The sequence below is a fragment of the Leucoraja erinacea genome, chromosome 17 (genome assembly GCF_028641065.1).
Source record: "Leucoraja erinacea ecotype New England chromosome 17, Leri_hhj_1, whole genome shotgun sequence".
Taxonomy (NCBI): Eukaryota; Metazoa; Chordata; class Chondrichthyes; order Rajiformes; family Rajidae; genus Leucoraja; species Leucoraja erinaceus.
Window position 1 is genome coordinate 8,965,210 of NC_073393.1, and position 24,810 is coordinate 8,990,019.

At 43.8% G+C, this 24,810-nt stretch overlaps 1 protein-coding gene across 1 annotated transcript; it reads left to right on the top strand.

The window, feature by feature from the left end:
* Window positions 1–697: 697 nt before the first annotated feature.
* Window positions 698–15,544, top strand: galr1b (galanin receptor 1b). Its single transcript, XM_055648455.1, has 3 exons — window positions 698–1,937; window positions 4,820–4,885; window positions 14,107–15,544. Exons 1-3 carry the CDS (start codon window positions 1,296–1,298, stop codon window positions 14,422–14,424), a joined length of 1,026 nt encoding a protein of 341 aa, XP_055504430.1. The 5' UTR covers window positions 698–1,295; the 3' UTR covers window positions 14,425–15,544.
* Window positions 15,545–24,810: the final 9,266 nt, after the last annotated feature.

Below are 24,810 nucleotides of genomic sequence, written 5' to 3' on the forward strand. Positions count from 1 at the left end.
GCAGCATCTATGGAGCGAAGGAAATAGGCAACGTTTCGGGCCGAAACCCTTCTTCAGACTGATGGGTGGTGGGGGGATGGGGAGAAGAAAGGAAAAAGGAGGAGGAGCCCGAAGGCTGGGGGATGGGAGGAGACTACAGGAGGGCTGAGGAAGGGGAGGAGGCAGCAAGGACTAACAAAATTGGGGAGAATTCAATGTTCAAAAAAATAGTTTTCGCTTGTCATGTTTGCTTGGCATGAAGAATAATGCGTTGGGGGGGGGGGGGGGGGGGGGGGGTGTATTTTAACGTTATTGCCTGACAGATAATATTTGGGGAGGCACTTCGAAACTTTTGAAGTCTAGAAGGGAAATAATGGCCCTGTGTATAAATCCATTCGCCTGGACATAGGGACAGGGCAAATATTTCCTTTCCGGTCCTATATGGTTTGGAGAGTTTCTGCATTTCACAGGTTATGGACCGGACAATTATATCGTGTCGGGAGGAACTGCGGGTGCTGGTTTAAACCGAAGCCGAACACAAAATGTTGGAGTAACTCACTCAGCGGGTCAGGGAGCATCTCCGGAGGAAAGGAATAGTCGACCCTTCTTCAGACTATCGTTGAATTATAATAATTATTGTATTGTATTATACTCCTGAACTATCATGCATTGTGTTATATTCTTGAATTATATTCTATCTGAAGAAGGGTCTCGATGTATGTTTCTATGTTTCTATGACCCGAAAGATCGCATATTCCTTTCCTCCAGAGAGGCTGCCTGTCTCCGCTGAGTTACTCCAGCATTCTGTGTCTATCTTCAATCATACCCAACCCAGTCCTCTTTCGCTTCAGTCTGAAGGAGTGTCCCGTCCCTAAACGTCACCTGTGTCTTCTCTCCAGAGAGGCTGCCTGTCACCGCTGAGTTGCAGCTCCAGCATTCTGTGTCTCTCATCTCCATAGTTATGAGTTCCTCTGCATTTTATCATTGTTCTTGATTATGAACAAGGTGATCATTTCCTTTCCAGTCCTCATCGCCGAATGGAAAGGTGACTGTTTCAGGGTTTGGTCTATGGCTGTAGCGGTCAGCAGTGCGTCATGAAGGTGAGCGAGGTGGGAAGGGTTTGGGGTGGAGGGAGGTGCGGGCGGAGGCGGCGAGTCCCACACAGTCTCACAGTGTCTCGGCGCTCAGTCGCTGCCTCGATGTAGTGCGGCGCTTGTCCCATCGCTCCCTCCGGCTGCCGGAGTCAGCACAGTCTCCAGGAAGAGTAAAGGCTTGCACCTCCTCCTTGGGTTCTGGCTGTCGGGAAGACGGTCACCATGAGCTCCAGCAACGTCAGCGCTTCCATGGAGAACGCCGACTTGCCGCTCTTCTCCATGGGGCCAGAAGGTGTGGTCGTACCGGTGATATTTGGCTTCATATTTCTTCTGGGCATCACTGGGAACACTCTGGTGTTGGTCGTCTTGGGACGGACCAAGTCGAAGAAGGCGCGGAGTACAACCAATGTCTTCATTCTGAACCTCAGTATCTCCAGCATTGCCTTCCTGGTCTTCTGTGTGCCATTCGAAGCCACTATCTACACGCTGCCCGGCTGGATCTTCGGCGCTTTCCTCTGCAAGACGGTGCACTACTTTAAAATGGTCACCATGCTGGTGAGCATCTTCACCATGGTGGCCATGTCGGTGGACAGATACATCGCCGTGGTCCGCTCCATGCGCCCCCCGTCCATCAGGACTACGAGGAACGCCACGATCGGGGTGGGCTTGACTTGGTTGCTGTCTTTGTTGGTTGCCGTCCCCGTAGCTCAGCAACAGACCCTGCAGGGACACACCAGAGCGCCCAATATCTCCTTCTGCTGGAACTCGTGGCAGAACAACCCCGAGGAACGCGTCTACAAAGTTGGCATCTTGGTGATCGGTTACTTGCTGCCTCTTCTGCTGATCTGCTACTGCTATGCCAAGGTAACTGTACCCTTGTGGAGTACACGCCATGTCCCGGGGTGTCGGGGTTCAACGGCCAGCCCAAGCGCAGCAAGTTGTGGGGGGAGGATCGGCAGATGCTGGTTTGCACCGAAGATAGACACGAAAAAAGCTGGAGTTAACTCAGTGGGTCGGGCAGCATCTCTGTAGAAAAGGAATAGCTGACGGTTTCTGGTCGAGACCCTTCTTCAGTCAAGGGGAAGGGGAACGAGAGATATAGACGACACATTGAATAAATGAATGAAAGATGGTCAAGGAAATCTGGCTGTGTCTAGGTGACAATGAGTTATAGACAGTGAAACTCAACAGGACGACTAGAGTGGAGGAGGGATGGAGAGAGAGGGGGGTGCAAATTGTTGCGGAGAAAGTGATCTCGAGAGCTACTGTGAGAAGAGGAGCTCACAAATTAGGAATTAGGTTGGATAGTTTGGATAGTTATATGGATGGGAAGGGAATGGAGGGTTATGGTCTGAGCGCAGGTATATGGCACTAGGGGAGATTATGTGTTCGGCACGGACTAGAAGGGTCGAGATGGCCTGTTTCCGTGCTGTAATTGTTATATGGTTATATGGTTATATGGTTATAGGTCCCAGTTCGCATTCGGTAACGTGCCGCCCCGTGTAGCTCAGTCCCGAGGTCTTTGAAAAGCCCTTCATCGCAACTGGTGAACTGTTCTGTAGCACGGTCCCGACCCGAAACGTCCTCTGTCCATTCCTTCCACAGATGCTGCCTGACCCGCCGAGTTCCTCCAGCACTTTGTGTTTTTCTCCACAGATGCTGGCTGCCTGGTCTAATTAGTTTCTCCAGCACTTCGTTTTTTCCCATCCCTGCTGTGTTATTCCGTGCGTTTAAAAGTCTGGGAAATCTCAGTACAATCCTACAATGTAAGGTTAGAATTAAGAATTAAAATACATCTGACTGGTGTTCATATTCTGAAGTTAAGGAAAAAACAATAATGTTAGACACGCTCGGCGAGTCAGCTAACAATCTGTGCAGATAAATAGTTAACATATCAGATCCAAGATCCTTCATCAGATTGCAATACCCGAGCATGGTTAGTGCAAGAGTTGTATCCAAGGGTTGATATGGTCTGATGGTACTGTGGTGCATACGGGCTCGTTGCTAGGATCGATCCCTTATCGAACAGGATCTGCAGAGAATCTATCTGATATATTATTGAAAATGCGTCATTAACCCGCTTAATATTTAGCGAAGTTGGGCGTTTACTTTAAGCATCACACTGGGTCGAACTGTACACAAACTTGCTTGCTTTATTTTATCAACGGTGGTAAACAAACGCTTGTAAATCATAGATAGACACAAAATGCTGGAGTAACCAAGCGGGTCAAGCAGCATCTCTGGAGAGAGGGAATAGGTGACGTTTGGGGTCGATAACCTTCTTCAGATTGAGGGGTCAGGGGAAAGGGAGGCGAGAGATATGGACGGCACATAGAACAAAGGAATGAAAGATATGCAAAAAACAACGTTGATCAAGGAAAGGTGGAGCCCACAATGGTCCATTGTTTGCAGTGGGCTAGATGATAATGAGGCAGTGAAACTCAACAGGCCGAATAGTACCACGACGAGGGTAGGGGAGTGACAGAGAGTGAGGGGATACAAGGGTTACTTGAAGTTAGAGAAATCAATATTCGTACCGCTGGGGTGTAAGCTGCCCAAATGTGACGTTATCCACTTTGGTATAAAAAACAGGAAGGCAGATTACTATCTAAATGGCGTCAAGTTGGGAAAAGGGGAAGTACAACGGGATCCGGGGGTCCTTGTTCATCGGTCTATGATGGTAAGCATGCAGTTTCAGCAGGCAGTGAAGAAAGCGAATGGCATGTTGGCCTTAATAACACGAGGAGTCGAATAAAGGAGCAAATAGGTCCTTCTGCAGTTGTACCTATTGAGACCACACCTGGAGTATTGTGTGCAGTTTTGGTCCACTAATTTGAGGAAGGACATTCTAGCTCTTGAGGGAGTGCAGCGTAGGTTGAAAGCCCTGTCCCACGGTACACGTTCATTCCAAGCGCTCTCTCTAGTTTGCCCTGATTCGAACTCGGAGATTTACGGTAATAGCCACTCGTCGGTACTCGGAGCTCTTGTGGACATTTTTCAACATGTTGGAAAATCTTCACAAGTCTTCCCGTGCTTACCTCCCGTTAGCGAGTCTTCCCGAGTACCTGCCGTTAATGTTATGAGCCGCTAAGAGACGTCCCCGAGTTCTGACGTACCCGCTACGTTCATTCTCCGTGCTTACCCCGAGTTTGATTTTTTTTAAGCTTGGGAGAGCTCTTGGAATAAACTCGTACCATGGGACAGGGCTATTACAAGGTTAATTCCCGGGATGGTGGGACTGTCATTTGCTGATGGAGAATGGATCGGCTGGGCTTGTACATTCTGGAGTTTAGAAGAATGAGGGGGATCTTATTGAAACATATAAGATTGTTAAGGGTTTGGACACGCTAGAGGCAGGAAACATGTTCCCAATGTTGGGGGAGTCCAGAACCAGGGGCCACAGTTTAAGAATAAGGGGTAAGCCATTTAGAATGGAGATGAGGAAACACTTTTTCTCACAGAGAGTTGTGAGTATGTGGAATTCTCTGCCTCAGACGGCAGTGGAGGCAGGTTCTCTGGATGCTTTCAAGAGAGAGCTAGATAGGGCTCTTAAAGATAGCAGAGTCAGGGGATATGGGGAGATGGCAGGAACGGGGTACTGATTGGGGATGATCAGCCATGATCACATTGAATGGCGGTGCTGGCTCGAAGGGCCGAATGGCCTACTCCTGCACCTATTGTCTATTGAATCATAAGTGTGCTACACATGAGAGCTACTCTTTTGTCACTTCTTGTCTCTCCTTCAGATCTTGTTCCATCTCCACAAAAAGATGAGGAATGTTTCAAAAAAATCAAAGCGCTCCAAGAAAAAGGTACGAACACAGCGTGGATTCCAGACTTCCAGACTTCAGAAACATTGCCATTCTTTCAAGGCATATAGGATACTTTGAATAGTAGAAACAAGGAAACTTCCACTAACTTCCCTTTGGAAACTCTGACACCACTCCTGGTAGCATTCAACCCATACCATCGTAACCCTGAATTCATGGCGGTTGCCAAACTTCCAAAAAGCTTTGGCTCAAAATACTATTCCATAACACAAGCGCCAAGAGTCAGGAGCTTCCTAATATAGAAGATAGAAACAAAATGCTGGACTAACTCAGCGGATCAAGCAACATCTCGGGGGAACATGGATAGGTGATGGTCTGAGAAGGGTTCCGATCCAAAACGTCACTTATTGTTTTACTCCAGAGATGCTGCCTGTCCTGCTGAGACTTACTCCAGTATTTTGTGTCTATCTTGGGTATAAATCAGCATTTGCAATTCCTTCCTGTACATACAGCTTCTTAATATAGCCAGCTAGGTTCATAATTCACTTTGTGCCTTTCAATCTATTCTTGAAAACAAAAATCAAATTCCATTCTGATACCTGTTGTTATTGACGGACAGATCAAGCAAAACAGATTGTCACAATTACTTTTGTACACATTTTCTTCAGAAGACAACAGAACTCAAAGTGAAAGCAGACACACCATTGCCACGATTTCTATTAAATTTTACACCATTGAATAAGTGAAGAGCTATCCCTACAATAATGTTACATTATAAAAGCAAGTAATGCTTTCAAATGGCCTCAAATTACGTATTTCCCTTTACTTTCTTTCACCTAAAAATGTAACCATGTTTAAATCAAAGAATAAGGCAGAACTCATACACTTTGTGTATGCTATATAATAGACAATAGATGCAGGAGTAGGCCATTCGGTCCTTCAATTAATTGTTTCTCTTGAAAATAAATCACAAAATTAGCAAGTGATTTGATAGGATACTGTGGATTGAACATAGAAGATAGGAAAGTATAGTGCAGGAAAAGACCCCTCCATATGACCATAAAACAAGCACACACATAGCTTGTTTCCAAATGTCGATCACCTAGTTTCCAATGTCAAGAAAATCTTCCTCAAAGTACCATCACGTATGCAGTTGTTCAAGGAAATGGCACCCGAGATTCCGCTACCTCCTCAGCCCATTTTGATTAGGTGGGGGATACATGGCTCTCTATTGAACTCTACTACGCTGCAAATTTTGAAAAGATAAAATAAATCGCCAACTGTTTCGAAAAAGGAGAATCTGCTGCCGTCAGGATCGTCAGTGAAATCATGCAAAAAAAGTCCCTCCACCGCGATCTTGTGTTTATTGCTTCAAATTTTGCAAACTTCTCGCAAGCTATCACTTCCCTTGAGAAACGTGGCAAAACATTAGTGACTAACTTGCAGATTTTTAACAAAGTAACTGACGATATTTGTAAAGTTCTTGGCGATGCAGGTAAAGACATACAAGGAAAACGTGAGAGTGATTTTACCTAACAAAGATCTTAAAGAAATACAAAACATAGCTAAAGTTCTCAAAGGTAGTTGTAATGAATATAGAGTCTGTAGCCTGTTTTCGGGTATGCACCAGTGACCCCAGTGAAGCATATTCTGTCTGGCAGACAGCATATTTTAACACAAGATCATTTGAAAAAAGCTAGTAATGAATGTGCAACCAGGCAACTTTGGTCATTTAATGGAGTATACCTTTATTTTATTATTTTGAACCATATTTTGGTGGTGGAAATAAATGTGTTATGCCTTTTTGTCAATAAATGCCTTTTTTGTAATTTTATTATGCCTTTTTGCCTGCCTATTAGTATTTTAGTGCCCAAACATCCTGGCTCTAGACATAACAGTCTTAAAACATAATAGTTTAGTTTAGTGATACAGTGTGGAAACAGGCTCTTCGGACCACCTAGTCTACTGCTGACCTGCAATCCCCGCACATTAACATTATCCTACACTTGGGATAATTTACAATTTTACCCATCCAAGCAACCGACAAATCTAAGATGAGTCTGAAGGGTTTCGACCCGAAATGTCACCCATTCCTTCTCTCCAGAGATGCTGACTGTCTCGTTGAGTTACTCCAGTATTTTGTGTCCACGGTTTCAACCAGCATCTGCAGTTCCTTCCTATACAATCTACATGTCTTTGGAGTGTGGGAGGAAACTGGAGCACCCATTTTTTTCCACCATGGGAGAAAACCTATGTGGTCATGTGGAGAATTCCATACAGATCACCTGTAGTCAGGATCAAACCCGGGTCTCTAGTGCTGTAATGCAGCAACTGTACTGCTGCGCCACCGTGCCTCTAGATATATTTATTAAGATATCACCTAGTATTTACATAAATCTAGTATTTTTAAAGATACTGATATCTCTGAATATCAGAAACAGTTGCAGCACTTTTAGCATAAAACATTAAAAAGGCTTTCGGGAGCAGAGGCTCAGCTGTCTGAGGTGTTGTCACCATGTGCACATCACTCTGTTTCACGAGATCAGTGTAAGGTGAGATCTGTAGCTCAATTTGTTCCAATGAACACGGTGCATTAGTGCACTTGAGGTTTATGCAGGGGCAGGTTGCAAAAGCAAGGCATGGGGCAGATTGAATATCAGGTACATGTTTTATTATTCTCATATCCAGCCAGGTACTGAGAGAAAATGCCTGATCAATAGTTCTGTCATTTTGCTGTCATTGCCTATGAGTTGGTCTTCCTTAGTCTATATTCATTAGTCTTAGGATTTCTGTCATGATTTCATTATGATGTGGTTGTACACCATTTATTTATTGAGCATTTATTCATTTTTTAGTATTTAACTTACAGTATTCCTGATTTTTTTTTCATTTGCATGCTTCTTAACCCTCTCAACTTCCATTTTCACTCTCGCTTTTCTAATTAATTCTTGTTATTACATCCTGTCCAACTGGAAAGGAATAGATGAAGTTTCATCAACAGTAGATAAATGTTACAGCCTTCTGATGAATTTCAGACACGAACATTTACATTATTCTTTTGTCTGAATTTGCATTTAACAGTCTTTCACTATAACAATACGACATATAAAGGATAATTTTTGCGGGGTGGGTGTTTTCAAATACCTTATTTTATGGCTGTTTCCAGATACTCCTAAAATTCATTTCATTTTTTTTATTGGCCCCTCAAATGCAAAATGATCTGATAGTTAACACTGAGGAAATATGTCACCAGGAAAGAATTTCTAAAGAATGATAATCTTATGGTTTAATATTTCTTGCTTGTATATATTATCGAAAATTTTTCTTTCACGCCATTTTAATAGCCAAATTAATATATGGTTAGTTTGAAGTAAAAAAACACTGCCTGCAAATGGTTGTTTGGGTTTGGGTTGAAGTAAAAAGGCACTCTCTCTCCTCCTCCTCCTCTCTCTCCCCACCTCTCTCTCTCCCTATACCTCTCTCTTTCTCTCTCTCTCCCCCTGTCTCTCTCTCTCCCCCCTGTCTCTCTCTCTCCCTCCTCTCCCCCTCTCCTCTCCCCCCTCCTCTCCCCCCTCCTCTTACCCCTCCTCTCTCTCCTCTTCCCCTCTCCTCCCCCCTCTCCCCTCTCCCTCTCTCTCCCTCTCTCCTCTCTCCCCTCTCTCCCCTCTCTCCTCTCCCCTCCCCCCTCTCCCCCCCCCTCTCCGCCCCCTCTCCTCTTCTCCCCCCCTCCTCTTCACCGCCCCCTCCTCTCCCCCCCCCCTCCTCTCCCCCCTCTCCCCCCTCCCCCCCCCTCTCTCTCGCCCCTCTTTTTCTCCCCTCCATCCCCTCCCCCACCATCCCTCCCCCTAAACCCCCCTCCCCTCCACACACCCCTACCCCCTTCCCTCCACCCTCCCTCCCCCTCCCTGCTCCCCACCTCTCCCCCTCACCTCACCCCCCTCAGCACACCCTCTCCCCCTCTCCCCTCTCTTTCTCTCCCCTCCCCCACCCTCCCCTAAACCCCCTCCCCTCCACAGCCCCCTACCCACTTCCCTCCACCCTCCCTCCCCGCTCCCCACCTCACCCCCCTCTCTCTCTCTCTCCCCCTCCTCCCCCACCCTCCCTCTTCTCCTCCTCTCCACCCCCTCTCCCTCTTGCCCCTCTCTCTCTGTGTGTCTCTCTCTCTCTGTCTCTGCCCCTTCTCTCTCTGCCCTCACTCTCTACTCCCGTGCCCCCCCCCCCCCCCTCTAGATGTGACTGCAAGTTGGGGGCTATGCGTCAGTAGATAGGGTGGTTATGGGGTAAAAGGAGCAAATTAATAAAATTAATATATCAAGGGGGTAATTAGCGTAAGTGGGGGGGGGGGGGGGGGAGATAGTTAGTGTGTGTGACGCTGCATGCCGCCTCCCCCCCACAACTGCACGTTGGGCGAACAGACCCAACGGGTCTGCACTTGGTCTAGTATATTACTAAATCTCTGATCTTGACCTCTTTTGGCCTACTGTGCTGCGATTTCTGACAGAACGCCGCCAACTACGTCCGTCATTTTTGGACACCACGCTCAGAGCCCCCCTCCGCCTTACGGGTGCGGAGGATTTTGCCCATAGATGACAAATCAGATATTAATGTTTTAAAAAAATTCACCATTCTCTCTGCTGCCCCTGCTGGAGGGAGGGGGAGGGACTATAAAACCAGGAAGTGGTGTGCCTCACAGTCTCTGCAAGATGGATGAAGTCAAGGGTCACGTCTCTCTGAGCTCTGAATAACACTGAACAAATGTATACACAACTGTGAGTACCCTTAATGTGGTTTGAAAATGAAAATATAGTTTGTTTGAAGTAAAAAGGCACTGCCTACAAATGGTTGTTTGGGTGTTGTTTGGGTGCTTTGGCTTGAAGTTGAAAGGCACTACTTACTGCAAATGGTGGCTTGGGAGCTTTGGCTTGAAGTTGAAATGCACTACTTACTGCAAATGGTGGCTTGGGAACTTGGGCTTGAAGTTGAAAGGTACTACTTACTGCAAATGGTGGCTTGGGAACTTTGGCTTGAAGTTGAAAGGCACTACTTACTGCAAATGGTGGCTTGGGTGCTTTGGCTTGAAGTTGAAATGCACTATTTACTGCAAATGGTGGCTTGGGAGCTTTGGCTTGAAGTTTAAAAAAATCAGCATTCTCTCTGCTGCACCTGCTGGAGGGAGGGGGAGGGACTATAAAACCAGGAAGTAATGTGCCTCACTCAATCTCTGCAAGAAGGATGAAGCCAATGGTCACGTCTCTCTGAGCTCTGAATAACACTGAACAAATGTTTACACAACTGTGAGTACCCTAAATGTGGTTTGAAAATGAAAATATGGTTTGTTTGAAGTAAAAAGGCACTGCCTGCAAATGGTTATTTGGGTGTTTTGGCTTGAAGTTGAAAGACATACTTACTGCAAATGGTGGCTTGGGTGCTTTGCTTGAAGTTGAAAGGCACTTACTGCAAATTGTGGCATGAAGTTGAAAGGTACTACTTACTGGAAATGGTGGTTTGGGTTCTTTGGCTTGAAATTGAAACGCACTATTTATTGCAAATGGTGGCTTGGGAGCTTTGGTTCAAAGTTGAAAGGCACTACTTACTGCAATGGTGGCTTGGGAGCTTTGGCTTGAAGTTTAAAAAAAATCACCATTCTCTCTGCTGCACCTGCTGGAGGGAGGGGGAGGGACAAATGGTTGTTTGGGTGCTTTGGCTTGAAGTTGAAAGGCATACTTACTGCAAATGGTGGCTTGGGCGCTTTGCTTGAAGTTGAAAGGCACTACTTACAGCAAATGCTGGTGGGTGCTTTGGCTTGAAGTTGAAAGGCACTACTTATTGCAAATGATGGCTTGGGTGATTTGGCTTGAAGTTGAAATGCACTTCCTACTGCAAATGTGGCTTGGGTGCTTTGCCTTGAAATTGAAAGGCACTACTTACTGCAAATGGTGGCATGAAGTTGAAAGGCACTACATACTGCAAATGGTGGCTTGGGTGCTTTGCCTTGAGGTTGAAAGGCACTAATTACTGCAAATGGTGGCTTGGGTGCTTTGGCTTGAGGTCGAAAGGCACTACTTACTGCTAATGGTGGCTTGGGTGCTTTGGCTTGAAGTTGAAAAGCACTACTTACTTCAAATGGTGGCGTGGGTGTATTGGCTTGAAGTTGAAAGACACTACTTACTGCAAATGGTGGCATGAAGTTGAAAGGCACTACTTACTGCAAATGGTGGCTTGCGTGATTTGGCTTGAAGTTAAAAGGCACTACCACAAATGCATTTACTTCCTGTTTGTACTGTATATTGATTTTAGATAAAAAGCTACATTTACGGCTGTGATTTTTTGGCCATCTTACTCAGTCCCCCCTCCGCTGAGCAGGTGCAGAGAATTCTTCCCATCAATGAAAAATAAAAGTGTTATTAGTGTTTAAAAAATGTAGAGAATGTTTCTGTGTAGCCACACCTTTTTGGTTATTTATAAAACCCAGAAGTGTGGGGGCTCAGTCTCTGCATGTGGGTGGGGGAGAGGTCATGACTGGTGAATCAACTGGGAATGTCTACTGAACTGTGAGTTTGGTGTTTTGTGTGGTTTTATGAATTTCACCCTGCATGAACTGTATGAAGCTGCCCGAATTTTGGTGGCCTTGGACTCGGGTTGAAGGGGAATAAAACTGCACTGAATTTGAGGCTTGCACCCTGCTGAAAGAGGTAGAAACGGCACTGGCCAACGCTTGGAGTGGTATGAAAAGCACTTGAATTTGGTGGCCTTGGGACTCTGAAGTGGTGCCGACCCATTGTTAGCCGTGGCGGAGATACTGAACAGTGGAACTAGCAGACGACTATGGTGGGGAGAGGGGGAGCGGTGGCAGGAGCTTGAAATTGAAATCAATGTTCATGCCGCTGGGTTGTAAGCTGCCCAAGCAAAATATGAGGTGCTGTTTCTCCAATTTGCATGAGGCTTCACACTGACAGTGGAGGATAGAAAGGTCAGTATAGGGGCTGTCCCACTGCGGTGACCTAATCTGCGAGTTCTGGCGAGTTTGTCCTCAACTCATACTCGCAGCATGGTTGACACGAGGTCCTAGGTCTTTGTAACTCTCATTCATGCTCGAGTAGACCCCGTGTACTCGAGGCCTCAGCTAGGTCGCGGCATATTTTTCAACATGTTGAAAAATGCCTGCAGGTAAAAAAAGTCGCCATGGAAAAAAATCAATACTTTTACTGGTACGTTTAGTCGAAGTAGGTCGGCATGCTATTCGTAGGTAATCGAAGGTAGTCGAAGGTAATTGAAGGTAGTCGTAGATAGTCTTCAACATAGTCGAAGGGAGGTCGAAGGAGATCGTCTTCAATCTCCACTATTCGATGTCCAATTTTTCCGAAGCTAGTCTGAACCCGAGGAAGGCTGCTGGCCCGGATGGCGTGACAGGAAGGGTTCTGAAGGAATGTGCAGACCAGCTCTCCGAGGTCTTCACGAAAATCTTCAACCTGTCCCTGTCCAAATCCATCATCCCACCGTGCCTGAAGTCTGCCACAATCATCCCACTACCAAAAAAGCCTGTTATCAGCGGCCTTAACGACTACCGACCGGTCGCTCTCACACCAGTCATCATGAATGGTTTCGAGAGGCTGGTCCAGCAGCACATCAAAGCCAGCCTCCCGCACACCTTCGATCCACACCAGTTTGCCTACAGAGCAAATAGGTCCACTGAGGATGCCATCGCCACTGCTCTTCACACTGCACTGACCCACGTCGAACACCAGGGGAGCTATGTGAGGATGCTTTTCATTGACCTTAGCTCCGCCTTCAATACCATCATCCCCAGCAGACTGGTCACCAAACTCATGGATTTAGGACTCTCCCAACCCATCTGCCTCTGGATCAAGGACTTTCTGTCTAACCGCCCCCAGACTGTCAGACTGGGCCATCACCTCTCCACCCCCATCACACTCAGCGCCGGCTCCCCACAGGGCTGTGTGTTGAGCCCCCTCCTCTACACCCTCTACACCCACGATTGTGCCCCCGCCCACTCCACCAACACCATCGTCAAGTTTGCGGACGACACGACTGTGGTTGGACGTATCTCAGAAGGAGATGAGACAGCCTACAGGGAGGAAGTCCAAAGACTGACAGCGTGGTGTTCAGACAACAACCTCATCCTAAACACCACAAAAACAAAGGAAATTATCATAGACTTCCGTAAGAACAGTGCAGCCCCCAAACCCCTATTCATCAATGGGGACTGTGGAAAGGGTCTCAGACTTCAGATTCCTGGGCACACAAATTACAGAGGATCTCTCCTGGACTACAAACACCACCACAGCAGTCAAGAAGGCCCAGCAGCGACTCTACTTTCTGAGGATCCTCAGGAAAAACAATCTGGAGAAGAAGCTGCTGGTGTCCTTCTACCGCTGCTCCATCAAGAGTGTGCTGGCGTACTGTATAACCACATGGTATGCCAGCTGCTCTGCAGCGGACAGGAGAGCCCTTCAAAGGGTCATCAACACCGCACAAAAAATCATTGGCTGCCCACTGCCTTCCCTGAAGGACATCTTCAGCTCTCTGCCTTGGCAGGGCAGCCAACATCCTGAAGGACCCTTCCCACCCTGGACACAACCTGTTCCACCTGCTGCCCTCTGGCAGACGGTACAGGTCTTTCAAAACCCGCACAAACAGACTCAGAGACAGCTTCTACCCCATAGCCATACGTGAACTTAACAATGCAAAATAAGAAATAACACTCACATTCAACTGAATGGTTCTACCTCAGCTGCTATTGTTATTTATCTGTAAAATCTTTTTTTAATATGTATATATTTTTACCTTTTCTTATATATTTAAAATTGCTCTTGTGAATCGCACCGTGGGATTGACTTTTAAATTTTGTTGTACCATGTGCAATGACAATAAAGAGATTCATTCATTCATTCAACATAGTTGAAGGAGGTTGTAGGAGGTCTTCTACATAGTCGAAGGAGGTCTTCAACATGACATTTTTTCAATATCTCCTAAACTCGCCAATTAGGCTGCCGCAGTGGGACAGCCCCTTCTGGGAATTTAAGTTACTTAAATTTGTTTAAAATCCTGAGCTGATCCTGTGCTCCAATGCACTCTGTTTACTTGTACATGGAGAATATGCAATCAATTCAGGTTATCTGCATGGAAATGATATAAAGCCTCACTAATAATTACAACTGAATAATGCAATTGTCCTCAGTATTTGAATTTTATTTCAGCTAATTATGAAATTAAATTATGTTTCTTCTTTACTCTCTCCACAGACTGCCCAGACAGTCATGCTAGTTGTGGCCACTTTTCTTCTGTCTTGGCTGCCTCAACACATCATAACCATGTGGGCCCAATTTGGAAATTTCCCGATGACTGATGCATCCTTTGCATTCAGGATCATCTCGCATTGCATGGTGTATGGAAATTCCTGCATCAATCCCATAATATATGGATTCCTGTCGGAAAACTTTCGGAAAGCCTGCCATCAGGCCTTTGTGTGCAAATTCCCTTCCCCACATCCCATTGAGGAAAAAGTTGTCAGGATCCGCATGGAAAACTTCTCTGCTGCCTCTACAAGTACAAACGCTTGAAAGCATTGCCTTCAGATGCGTCCACCAGACGAACGCACAGCCTGTGAATATGCACATCCATCTAGAATGCAAACAACGATGATAGCAGATGTCTGCATTATACAGACACCTAATGCTGGGATCATAAACTAACTCCATCATAGTTAGATTAACATTGGTCATAAATCATTCAATGTGAACAGATAATGGCAACTATACTGGAGCACGTTACAAATGTTGACTGGGTATGTACTTCACACTCTTGTAAAACAGGAGACATGCATTGAGATTTAGCAGTTGGTAATAAGTGGAATTCTGAACAGATGCAAAAGAAAGGTTCTTGAATGGTAAGCTTTGACTATCACTGTGACATTTTCCCATTTTAGAATTTAACACATTTTTGGTTATTGTTTGTAGGTGTCTAATCAATAAGCCCACTTCGCAGTTCAATCTGGGAACTGATCTCCATTTGAATTCTTTCAGATTTCTAAACCAGCTTGTAAATGATTCTTGTGCAGTTTGATTTCGCTTTACGCTCCAGTTCGACTCAAAACTTGGTGACAGTGCTTAAAAATATGTTTTGAATTAGAATTCATAAACCTGTTTAATTTTTCCACCTTTATCTTATTAGAGCAAGAATACTCAAATTATAGCCCAGAGGCCAACATTGTCTTGGGAGAACATTTGGATTTTCTTGCTAAGGTGCCTCTGATATTATGCCATGTATAAGGTCTATGGTAGACCATTGTTTATGATCTCCCACACTGGTCACACAGGGTAGGTGGGAAGAAATGACAGAGAATGGTATGGGTTAGGGTTTAGATTTATGAATTGGATGTGGGGGCTGCCAGGGAGATGGTAAAGAGTCATTAGACCTGGTAAGGTGTATACAAGTAGAAACAAGCAACTGCAGTTGCTGGTTTATACCAAAGATAGACACAAAGTGGTGGAGTAACTCTGTAGGTCTCTGGAGGAAAAGAATAAGAGACGTTTCGGGTCAGCAAATGTCTTCAGAATATAAGATATAAGGTTGGGTAGATGATCATAGGGACCAGATGGATAATGGGGTAACACAGATAATTGGAAAGTCATTAGGATCATTGAGTCCTAGCAGTACAACCAACAGTCACCATGATGAAGGTAATGTGGGGGGGGGGGGGGGGGGGGGGGGGGGGCTACAAAACCCCGGATGCCTGGACACGAGTCAGTCACTCTGGAAGATCGCGAGGGAGAGTTAATAACTGTCAGTCTGCTGAACTGTCAGTCTGCAATGTACTTGCAATAAATGATTTGTTAGCCCATAATGAAAATGAAATGAGTTGTTTGGCCTGCCCTGTGCTTGAAACTGCAATGAGCTGTTTGGCCTGCCCTGTGCTTGAAATTGAAATGGAAATGAGTTGTTTGGCCTGCCCTGTGCTTTAAATTGAAATGGAAATGAAATTAGCTGTTTGGCTTGCCTAGAACCACTAATTTTGGCCCACAAAGCCCCCATTATCAGAGAATCCTGTCCCTTTTGCCCAAAATGCCAGTATTAGCCCAGGAGGAGCGTTTTGGCCTAAAAGGCCCATGCCAGGCCAGGAAAAGTGCTTTTTCACTGAGATTACACTGACATTTTTTTTTGAGTGCCCCTTCGGCCCATCAGGCCTGTGCTAGTCCAGGAGGAGTCCCTTTGGCCCATCAGTAAGTATTCCCCCTGCAAGTATTAAACCTCACCCCAGTATTTTTTCTCCCACCCTTCATTGGCTCAATGTGCACAAGGCCAGGATAGACTTTTCTCCTTCATTGCTATGATCTGCAGAAAAAAAAAGAAAAATGTCTAAAATTGCTTCTCCACCCTTCCCCCCCTTCTCTAGGAGTCCCTCACCTGTTTTGGGCAGAATTTCTGGCAGTTTATGAGCTGCCAGCCCACCAGGCCGAGTGACTGAGCTACCAGCCCACCAGGCTTGAGTAACTCAGCTGCCAGCCCACCAGGCCTGAGTGACTGAGCTGCCAGCCCAAGAATCCATTTGGTCCACAATGTCCATACTAGCACTCTGGAAACCAGCCCCTTTGGCCCACAACACCTATACTAGCACTCCAGAAAGCACCCCCACCCACCAATATTGGAATTGGTGGAGGTAGAATATTGCGTTGGGGGACCAGCCCTCCCGTGAGAACATGGGACCCAACGGGTCCCACTTAATCTAGTTCAAATATATATTTGTTCTTGACTATTCCCTGGGTCTAAATCTAATCAATGCTATTTTTAAGTATAGCTTCTCTCTCTCTTGCTCTTATTTGTCCTCCCTCATTCTGTTTCTCTTTCTGATTGTCTGTCTTTTACTCCGTCTCTGACCTTCACTCTGCATTTCTTTTCTCTCTCGCTCTTTCTCTCTCCCTGCTATCTGTCTTTCTCACCCTCCCTCTGTCTCCATTTATCTTTCTAATTCTCGCTCTTGGTTCTGTGGTGAATCTGAAGTCAACCTTTGCTAGATGCACATGTCTGAGTGTGGCCTAGAAAATGGTACAAAGATAATTTCCTGCTATCTTAGTTCCATGGCCATCCAAATGAAACTGAATGATGCCAAGGGCAAGATATAAATAAAGTATATTCATGATTAAACCTCTAATAATACACAGATCTAAACGCGTTTCAATATAAATGGTATCGTAATTTGCAATATTATTTAATTTTTTTAAATAACTGCTGTCATGTTATACTGTGCTTATCTCACTTGCTGAAGTTCCTGCTATTGCCTGGCAATCCACAAGCTATTCATTTAGTCAAGCATAATCAGTCGGAGGACATGTTGGAATGTGATATGATATATGATATGCCATTTATTGTCACTATACATGTACAATGAAATTAAAAGCTGCTCGTACTCAGTGCATACATATAATTTAGTACAAAAAAACAAGAAACAGTAAACAAAAACAGAAGGGAGAAGGGGGGGGGGGGGGATAGGTGCACAATTCTGCGGCGCTATATACATATATACAGATGGATGTCCGGGTGTTGGGCTGTGAAGTCAGTGCATGTGTGAATTAAGAGTAGTTATAATTTTCGGAAAACAACTATTCCTGAGTCTATTTGTCCTGGATTTGATGCACCTATAGCGCCTTCCAGAGGGCAGCAGGTCTAACAGTCCAAACGCAGGATGGGAGCTGTCCTTGATGATATTCTTTGCCCTGCTAAGGCAGCGGGAGGTGTAAATATCCATCAGGGAGGGGAGAGGGCAGCCAATGATCTTCTGTGCTGTCCTAGTTACCCTCTGAAGCCTCTCCCTGTCTGCCATGGTGCAGCTGCCATACCATGCTGTAATGCAGTATGTCAGCAGGCTCTCGATGGACGAGCGGTAGAAGGTCAGCAGCAGGTTAGAGTCCAGGTTGTGCTTCCTGAGGACCCTCAGGAGGTGCAGCCGCTGCTGAGCCTTCTTGATGACCGCTGTCGTGTTGTCTGTCCAGGAGAAATCAGCAGCGATATGGACGCCGAGAAACCGGAAGGTGTTGACCCTCTCCACACACTCGCCGTTGATATGTAGGGGGACTAAGTCGGTGCTGTGCCTCCTGAAGTCGACAATGAGCTCTTTTGTTTTCCTGGTGTTCAGAGCCAGATTGTTTTCTGAGCACCAGGTTGTCAACTTCAGGACTTCCTCTCTGTAGGCTGCCTCGTCTCCCTTTGAAATAAGTCCGACTACAGTAGTGTCGTCAGCAAATTTGACGATGCGGTTGTTGTTGTGGGCCGGACTACAGTCGTAGGTGTAGAGACAGTATAAGAGGGGGCTTAGCACACAGCCCTGTGGGGAGCCGGTACTCAACCTGCGAGTGGAGGAGAGGTGGGGGCCGAGTCTCACAGTCTGGGGCCGGTTGGTGAGGAAATCTTTTATCCAGGCACATGTGAGAGTGGGGAGGCTGAGAGTGACCAGTTTATCAATGAGACTGTCCGGAATAATTGTATTGAAAGCTGAGCTATAATCCACAAAGAGCATCCGGACGTAGCTCTGCCCCTGCTCCAGATGGCTCAGCACAGAGTGGAAAGCTACGGTAATGGCGTCTTCCGTGGATCTGTTTTAGCGATAAGCGAATTGGTGGGGGTCGAAGTCTGGTGGTAGATAGTCCTTGATGTGCTGGAGGACCAATCTCTCAAAGCGCTTCGTGATTACCGGAGTGAGGGCCACAGGACGGTAATCATTAAGGCTGGTGATGGGAGACTTCTTCGGCACTGGGACGATTGTGGCTGATTTTAGGCAGGACGGAATAACTGCCTGGTCCAGGGAGAGGTTGAAAATTCTGGTGAAGATGGCAGTGAGCTGGTGGGCACACGCTTTGAGCACCTTACCAGGTACTCCATCCGGGGTGCTGTTGTGATGTTTCAAAGCGGGAGAAGAAGCAATTTAGCTTTTCTGCCAGCAGCACACTCAGGTCTTCTGACTTTGTGGCAGCAAGGAAATACATTTTGTAGATTATAAAATTACAAGAGCGCACTTGACCTTTGTTGGTCCAGCAAAAATAAATAATCCATCAAGACTCTGGAATCAAGGGTGCTAGGAAATTGGCAGTGGACCTGTAATAGAAAGGGTTTTAATCCCAAGTGCCACAACACACTTAGACTGGAGAAAACTTCAACCGGTGAGATAAGCACAGTATAATGTGACAGTATTTCTTTTAAAAAAATCAAATAAAATTGTAAATTACAATACCATTTATAATGAATCACATTTTGATCCATTTAGGAGAGTATTTTAGAGATTTAATAATGAACCATATATTGTATTATTTGTATCTTGCCCTTGGCATCATTTAGTTTCATTTGGTTGGCCATGGACACAAGATCTAGTGCCTTGGAGTTTTGATTGATGGCATTGGGAAATGAATCCTACATTTAGTAATTAAAAGTAAAATTTTCATATGAATTTAAATGGAATTTTTATTTTAATAGTAAGTGTAAGACTATTAAATGTGCAAGTTTAACAGTACAACTACATTATTATCCCAAAAGCCCAATACAAATAATTGTGCTTTAATCCTTATAATTCTAATTGTATCTTTCCAATATCAAGAGAAGACTATTTTATAAAGAGGAAGCAGTTATTGTAAAATGAATTTGGTTCTTTTGCCTTGCGAAATGATGTGGGGTGTAATACTGTACATTTTAAACTTCTCAAATCTGTGGAATATATTTGTAGCTACAAAAACTATTGAATATAAATATAACTAGACAAAATCTACTTCTAATGTTCAACGTATTATACTGAATTAGTGTGAATAGATGGTTCTGTGCCTCTGAAATCACATTGACAATGTTGAAATGGGTTCATGTCCACATTTAATGATATATAACTTTATCCTTCTGGAATAGTCTGGGTGAGAAATTAATATTGTCTATTATTTTTGGTTGCAGTAATGTGTCTAATGTTGAGAAATATTTATCACTGTTGTTCACAATCTATCGGTATTTTGTTTTAAAATAAGTATCAGTGTTACTTTCTGAATTTCAATCATGCACACAAAATTATTTTACTGTTTATTAGGAGTGAAAATGCTTCCCAAAAGCCTTTTGGGTAACGGTATTCATTGAAATGCATTTATTGTTCATGCTTTCGGGTGAAGAGTTTGTATCACGCTGTTTATAGTTGATGTCGCTAAATTGTTACCGATATACTCAATGTCAAACCTGTACTGAAAAATAAATTGCAGTTCATCATAAAATAACTGCATAAAACTATACCATATGGTGTGAATGGGAATTTCAAAGTTGATAAAAATAAGATCTCTTGTAGGCAATTTGCTTTTAAAGCCTGATTTTTTTTTTCTCCCTCGTTACCTTAATGTTCTAAATGATCCGGAAACAAATCATCGGACAAGTCTCATTAGAATATTAGAGCTCTCATATTTAAAGAAAAATAAAGGAAAAATCAGAATGCTTAATGAGGTTTGTTACGCTTCCAAATCTTTAAACTAGTCATCTATTATCACCTCCCTATTGGCTGCAATCTTATTGAATTTTCAAATATTCAGTTATATTAACTGTCCAAATATCAAACACCATACAGACGCTTAATGAAAGCCCTTGTTTTAAAAACAATTTAGTTTATATTGTTGACTAATTTGTTAAATGTGGCTACACCTAGTATTAGATAGAGTTGACCATGACTATTATTAAATAATTCTAAAAGAATATTAAGTTTTCTGAGCCAAAGCAAAACAACTCAGGATTTAGAGTAGATTAGTATAATTTAATTAGGAGGAAAGATAGCTTTTATTCAAAACACTTTGCAACGTTTAAAAAATATTTAGACAGGTACATGGATAGGACGGGTTTAGAGGGACATGGGCCAAACGCAGGCAGGTGGGAGTAGTGTAGATGGGACATGTTGGTCGGTGTGGACAAGTTGAGCCAAAGTGCCTGTTTCCACGTTATATAACCCTACTGAATAAATCAAATAGGCCATCATCAACAACTTACCTTGTATACTGCCGTTCACAATTAAACTTTCAAAAGGGCTTCTTAGGTATGATGCAAATGAAATCGACATTCAACAAGATATTAAGAACAAAGGTAGACATTAGGTAGCTTCAAGAAAAACTGGTGAAAACAGAAAGTCTCGTAACTTTTGTTACTTAAGATAAGGTTTCAAAGTTCAAGGTCAGTTTATTGTTACATGTACCAATTATGGTGCAGTGAAATTTGACAAAACCTCACACAATAGGCTGGTCCGCAAGGAGAAAAACACATGGGGTTAAAGAGCTTTGAGAAACTGTATCCAAAATTGGCTTGATGATAAGAGCAGGGGGTTGTGGTGATGAAGCCGAATTTTAGTTAAAAATATAAGAAGATATTAAATTGGTTTCTGGGCTAGCTTACAGCTTATATTTAGTCTCAAATTAGGCTTGCCTTAGGTTGCGGGTGTGTGAGATAATAAATCCTATAACATTGTCTCCCAAGTGACAGGCAGAGAGAAGGAGCTAGAGAGATATCTTTGAAGTAAGATGCCATAAACCAAATGACCAATGTTTATGGGGGAGGAGGCAATAAAGGAAGAGAGACATAGCTAGTCACATATTTGTAAACAAATGGTCTATGTTTGTCAACAAATTGTCTACATACAAATGTTCCATCGGCCGATGTTAAGTAAAGTTTTGAACTGGTCTACCAAACAGTTTGTGTGGTGTCTGTTTATTAAGAAGCGAACCTGGTTTAGTAGATATAAGTAACTTTTTCATTGGCGTAGTTATGCAGGCCTCGCTGGGACCACATCAACTGCTGACTGTGCAAGAGGTTGCGGAGGTTGCCGGGATTGGAAGGGAGATAACTGAGCTCTATCGGCCCCCTTGTAAGGCCGACTCCCTAGCAACTCCCGGGAACATCTGTGATCCTTCATCAGACATTGAATTGGTTCCCTGCCGAGGTTCTTAGAACCAGACACAGGTAAGACCAGTTGGGCTTTATATGGTTTTTTTTTAAGCAGGGATATTGTGTATGTATTTTTAAGACAGAATTGTGCATGTATTTTTAAGAAGGGCTTGTGTATATTGTTAAGAAGGACTTGAGCGGTTCCTCTCTCTCTCTGTCTATCTTTGTTTTCTTTTTTTCTCTCTCTCTACTAAGGGCTCATCAGCCTCGTTGAGATATCCGTGATTTGTCGGGTTGAGATACGGGGGTTGAGGTGTGCGTCTGGCTTATTGAGACATCCGAAGAGTTGTCGGATTGAGAAATAAGTGGCGTTGTATATTAAAGGGTAAGAAGTCTGCCAGGTTGAGAAACGGGGGTCCCGGTTAGCGGGTCTGCTTCGTTGAGACACCTGGGGCTTATTTTAAGGGATAAGACGTCTGCCAAGTTGAGAAACGGGGGTCTCGGTTAGCGAGTCGGCCTCGTTGAGACACTTGGGTCGTATATTAAGGAATTAAAAAGTCAGCCAAATTGAGAAACATTTAGTGGGTCGGCCTGGTTGATATATTTGGAACGATTCGGAATTAAGAAGTCTGTTTTCTCTCTCTCTCTCTTTCTATCTATCTATGGGGAATGCTATGGATACCGGTCCAATATATGTGTTATTTGAATCCTAAGTATATAAGAAATTTAGAATGTTAAGTTACAAGTTGACCAAATGGTTGGGGGATGAAGCCTGGCCAGTAGGGGGCACATGGAATGTTGAGACAATTAAAAAAGCAGAGGTGTTGATATGGGAAAGGAAGACAGGAAAAAAATGGAAGAAAGGAATTACAACATGGAAATCAGGAACAGAGGAGAAGCATGAGGAGAGTAGAGTTCGAAGTTGGATGGATACTGCATGTAAGAAGGGGATGGAGTAGGTATGTTACAAAACCTACCTGAATCGTCGATGAGAATCTGCCCCCAGGCCGTGTGCGTGCTTTTGGCGCTGTTTAGAGGGGGCAGGTTTAAAACGCGATTTTTACTAGGCTGTTGCAATCAAAAATGTTCAGCCTAGTAAATCATTAACGGAAAATCGCTGAAAGACCCCGTCGCAAAGGGTATTATTAGTTTTTATGGCCTTGTATAATAGTTATAGTAGTTTAAAAATCACTCTCTAAACCCGCGACCTCTCGCAGCCCCAGGGTTTTATAAAGCAAACAATTAAAGGTATGTACCTTATTTTTACATTAAAAGGGGCTTCTTAAGAACCCTGTATATAAAGTTTTCTATAGCGAGTAGCTCATTTTGGGCTTTTTATATCCCGCAGTATTTTTCTGGGCATTTGAGTGCACAAATCCAGCGCAATGTGAACGTTCTAAACCAGCGCGTTCACAGGAACCCACTAGAAAGCCGATTTAAAATACTTTAATTTACAGCAATTGAACACTAAATTCCTTCCATTTGGCCTATAAATTGATGTAAATGAGATTTAAAAATCATGTTTTATTGTGAATTATTTGTGACTATTATTTGGACATTTAGGCTATTTAAAAATGTTAATCATTTATTAAGAAATGGATAGATGTTTAGATCTAGTAATTGAAGTTTGAAATTAGCTACAATTGGGTAACTAACTAATTATATGCTTTAATTTCAGGTCATCCAAGTAAGATTATTTTATATTTGTTTCAGAATGCTTCAATCTATGATAACTGAAAATTTCATTCAGTTCGCTTAATTTTTAAGAAGGTTATGGGCTTTTGACTGTCCATGATCACAGCTTTTTTGTTATGTCCATAGAAAATCAATAGGGAACAAGATGCTAATTTCCGAGTATGAAAATGGCCATAACATTTTTATTACTTGAGATATGAAAGTGAATTAGGTGTCAAATTAAACTTATTGTTATGCTTTATCTGATGGGATAACTTGCAGACTTGATTTTTTAAATCTCAAAATTTTGTAACATTGCTAGATAGAGTTAAGAAACAAGGATAGCACTCGGAAAGGATGGAAATTATTGCAACTAGAATGCCAGTGGGCAGAGGAACAAGAGAATAGAATTAAAAGATAGACAGGAGGTGAGAAACAGGTGGTAGTTCGTAAAAAATAAACCCAGTACTGGTAAATCCTCTGGAGGAGACTTCATGTCTGGCACGACGACCCTATTTGGTAATGAAGATGAGGCGTTAGATAATCTTGGGAGATGTCCACCAGTAGCAATGGCATCCTTACCTGTGACAGTTCCGTCAGTAACATCCCTATACCTTGAAGTTCTGACATTACAAAGCTCCCCAGGATTGGGAGCACGGGAATCCCTTTCTGTGCGTAATTTGTTTAAGGCATTGATGCTACCAGAACAGCTGATCATTATTAAATGTACTGCACACACTGGTGCTGGGGACCCTATAGCAAAAGATAATGAATTTGCCGATAGTGTATCCAAGCAAGCAGCCTGTACATCCAAATGCAAAGTGACAGCAGCTAAACAGATGCTAGCAAATAGAACGGTCCTGCCAAACATGAGGGAGGTATGTACATTACAGAGGGACGCCTCTTGTATATAAAAATAACTATGGAAACAAGAGGGCTGTGCCATTGATTCAGCACACCCCGCTTGGACAAGTTGGTGTATACGATACATTTTTACCCGTCTTACCCATGCTGGTAAGGAGGGAATGATAGGATAACAAAGGAAATGTGGTGGCACCCGAAAATTTGATAAGAGGCACTGAAGCAGGCCTCTGAATGTAAAATTTGCCAACGAAATAATCCAGGCAAACCAATTAAAATACCCTCAGGGGTGACGCCAATGCCATCACGATCGTTTGAATGCATACAGGTTGATTTTATTGAAATGCCAAGGGCCCAGTGTTGCTTAGTGATTTTAGATTTATTTAGCAGGTGGAGTGAAGCTCTACCAACCACTAATAATACTGCTGAAACTACAGTAACATTGTTGTTAATCCCAGGTTTGGCCTACCTACTGTCATAAGCTCAGACAATGGTCCTCATTTTATTGCCACTATTAATAAGGAAAAATGTGCACA

Coding starts and splice junctions, on each gene's coding strand:
- galr1b (XM_055648455.1), top strand. CDS start 1,296: ATGAGCTCCAGCAACGTCAGCGCTTCCATGGAGAACGCCGACTTGCCG. Junction 1,938..4,819: donor TCTGCTACTGCTATGCCAAG/GTAACTGTACCC, acceptor TCTCTCCTTCAG/ATCTTGTTCCATCTCCACAA. Junction 4,886..14,106: donor CAAAGCGCTCCAAGAAAAAG/GTACGAACACAG, acceptor CTCTCTCCACAG/ACTGCCCAGACAGTCATGCT.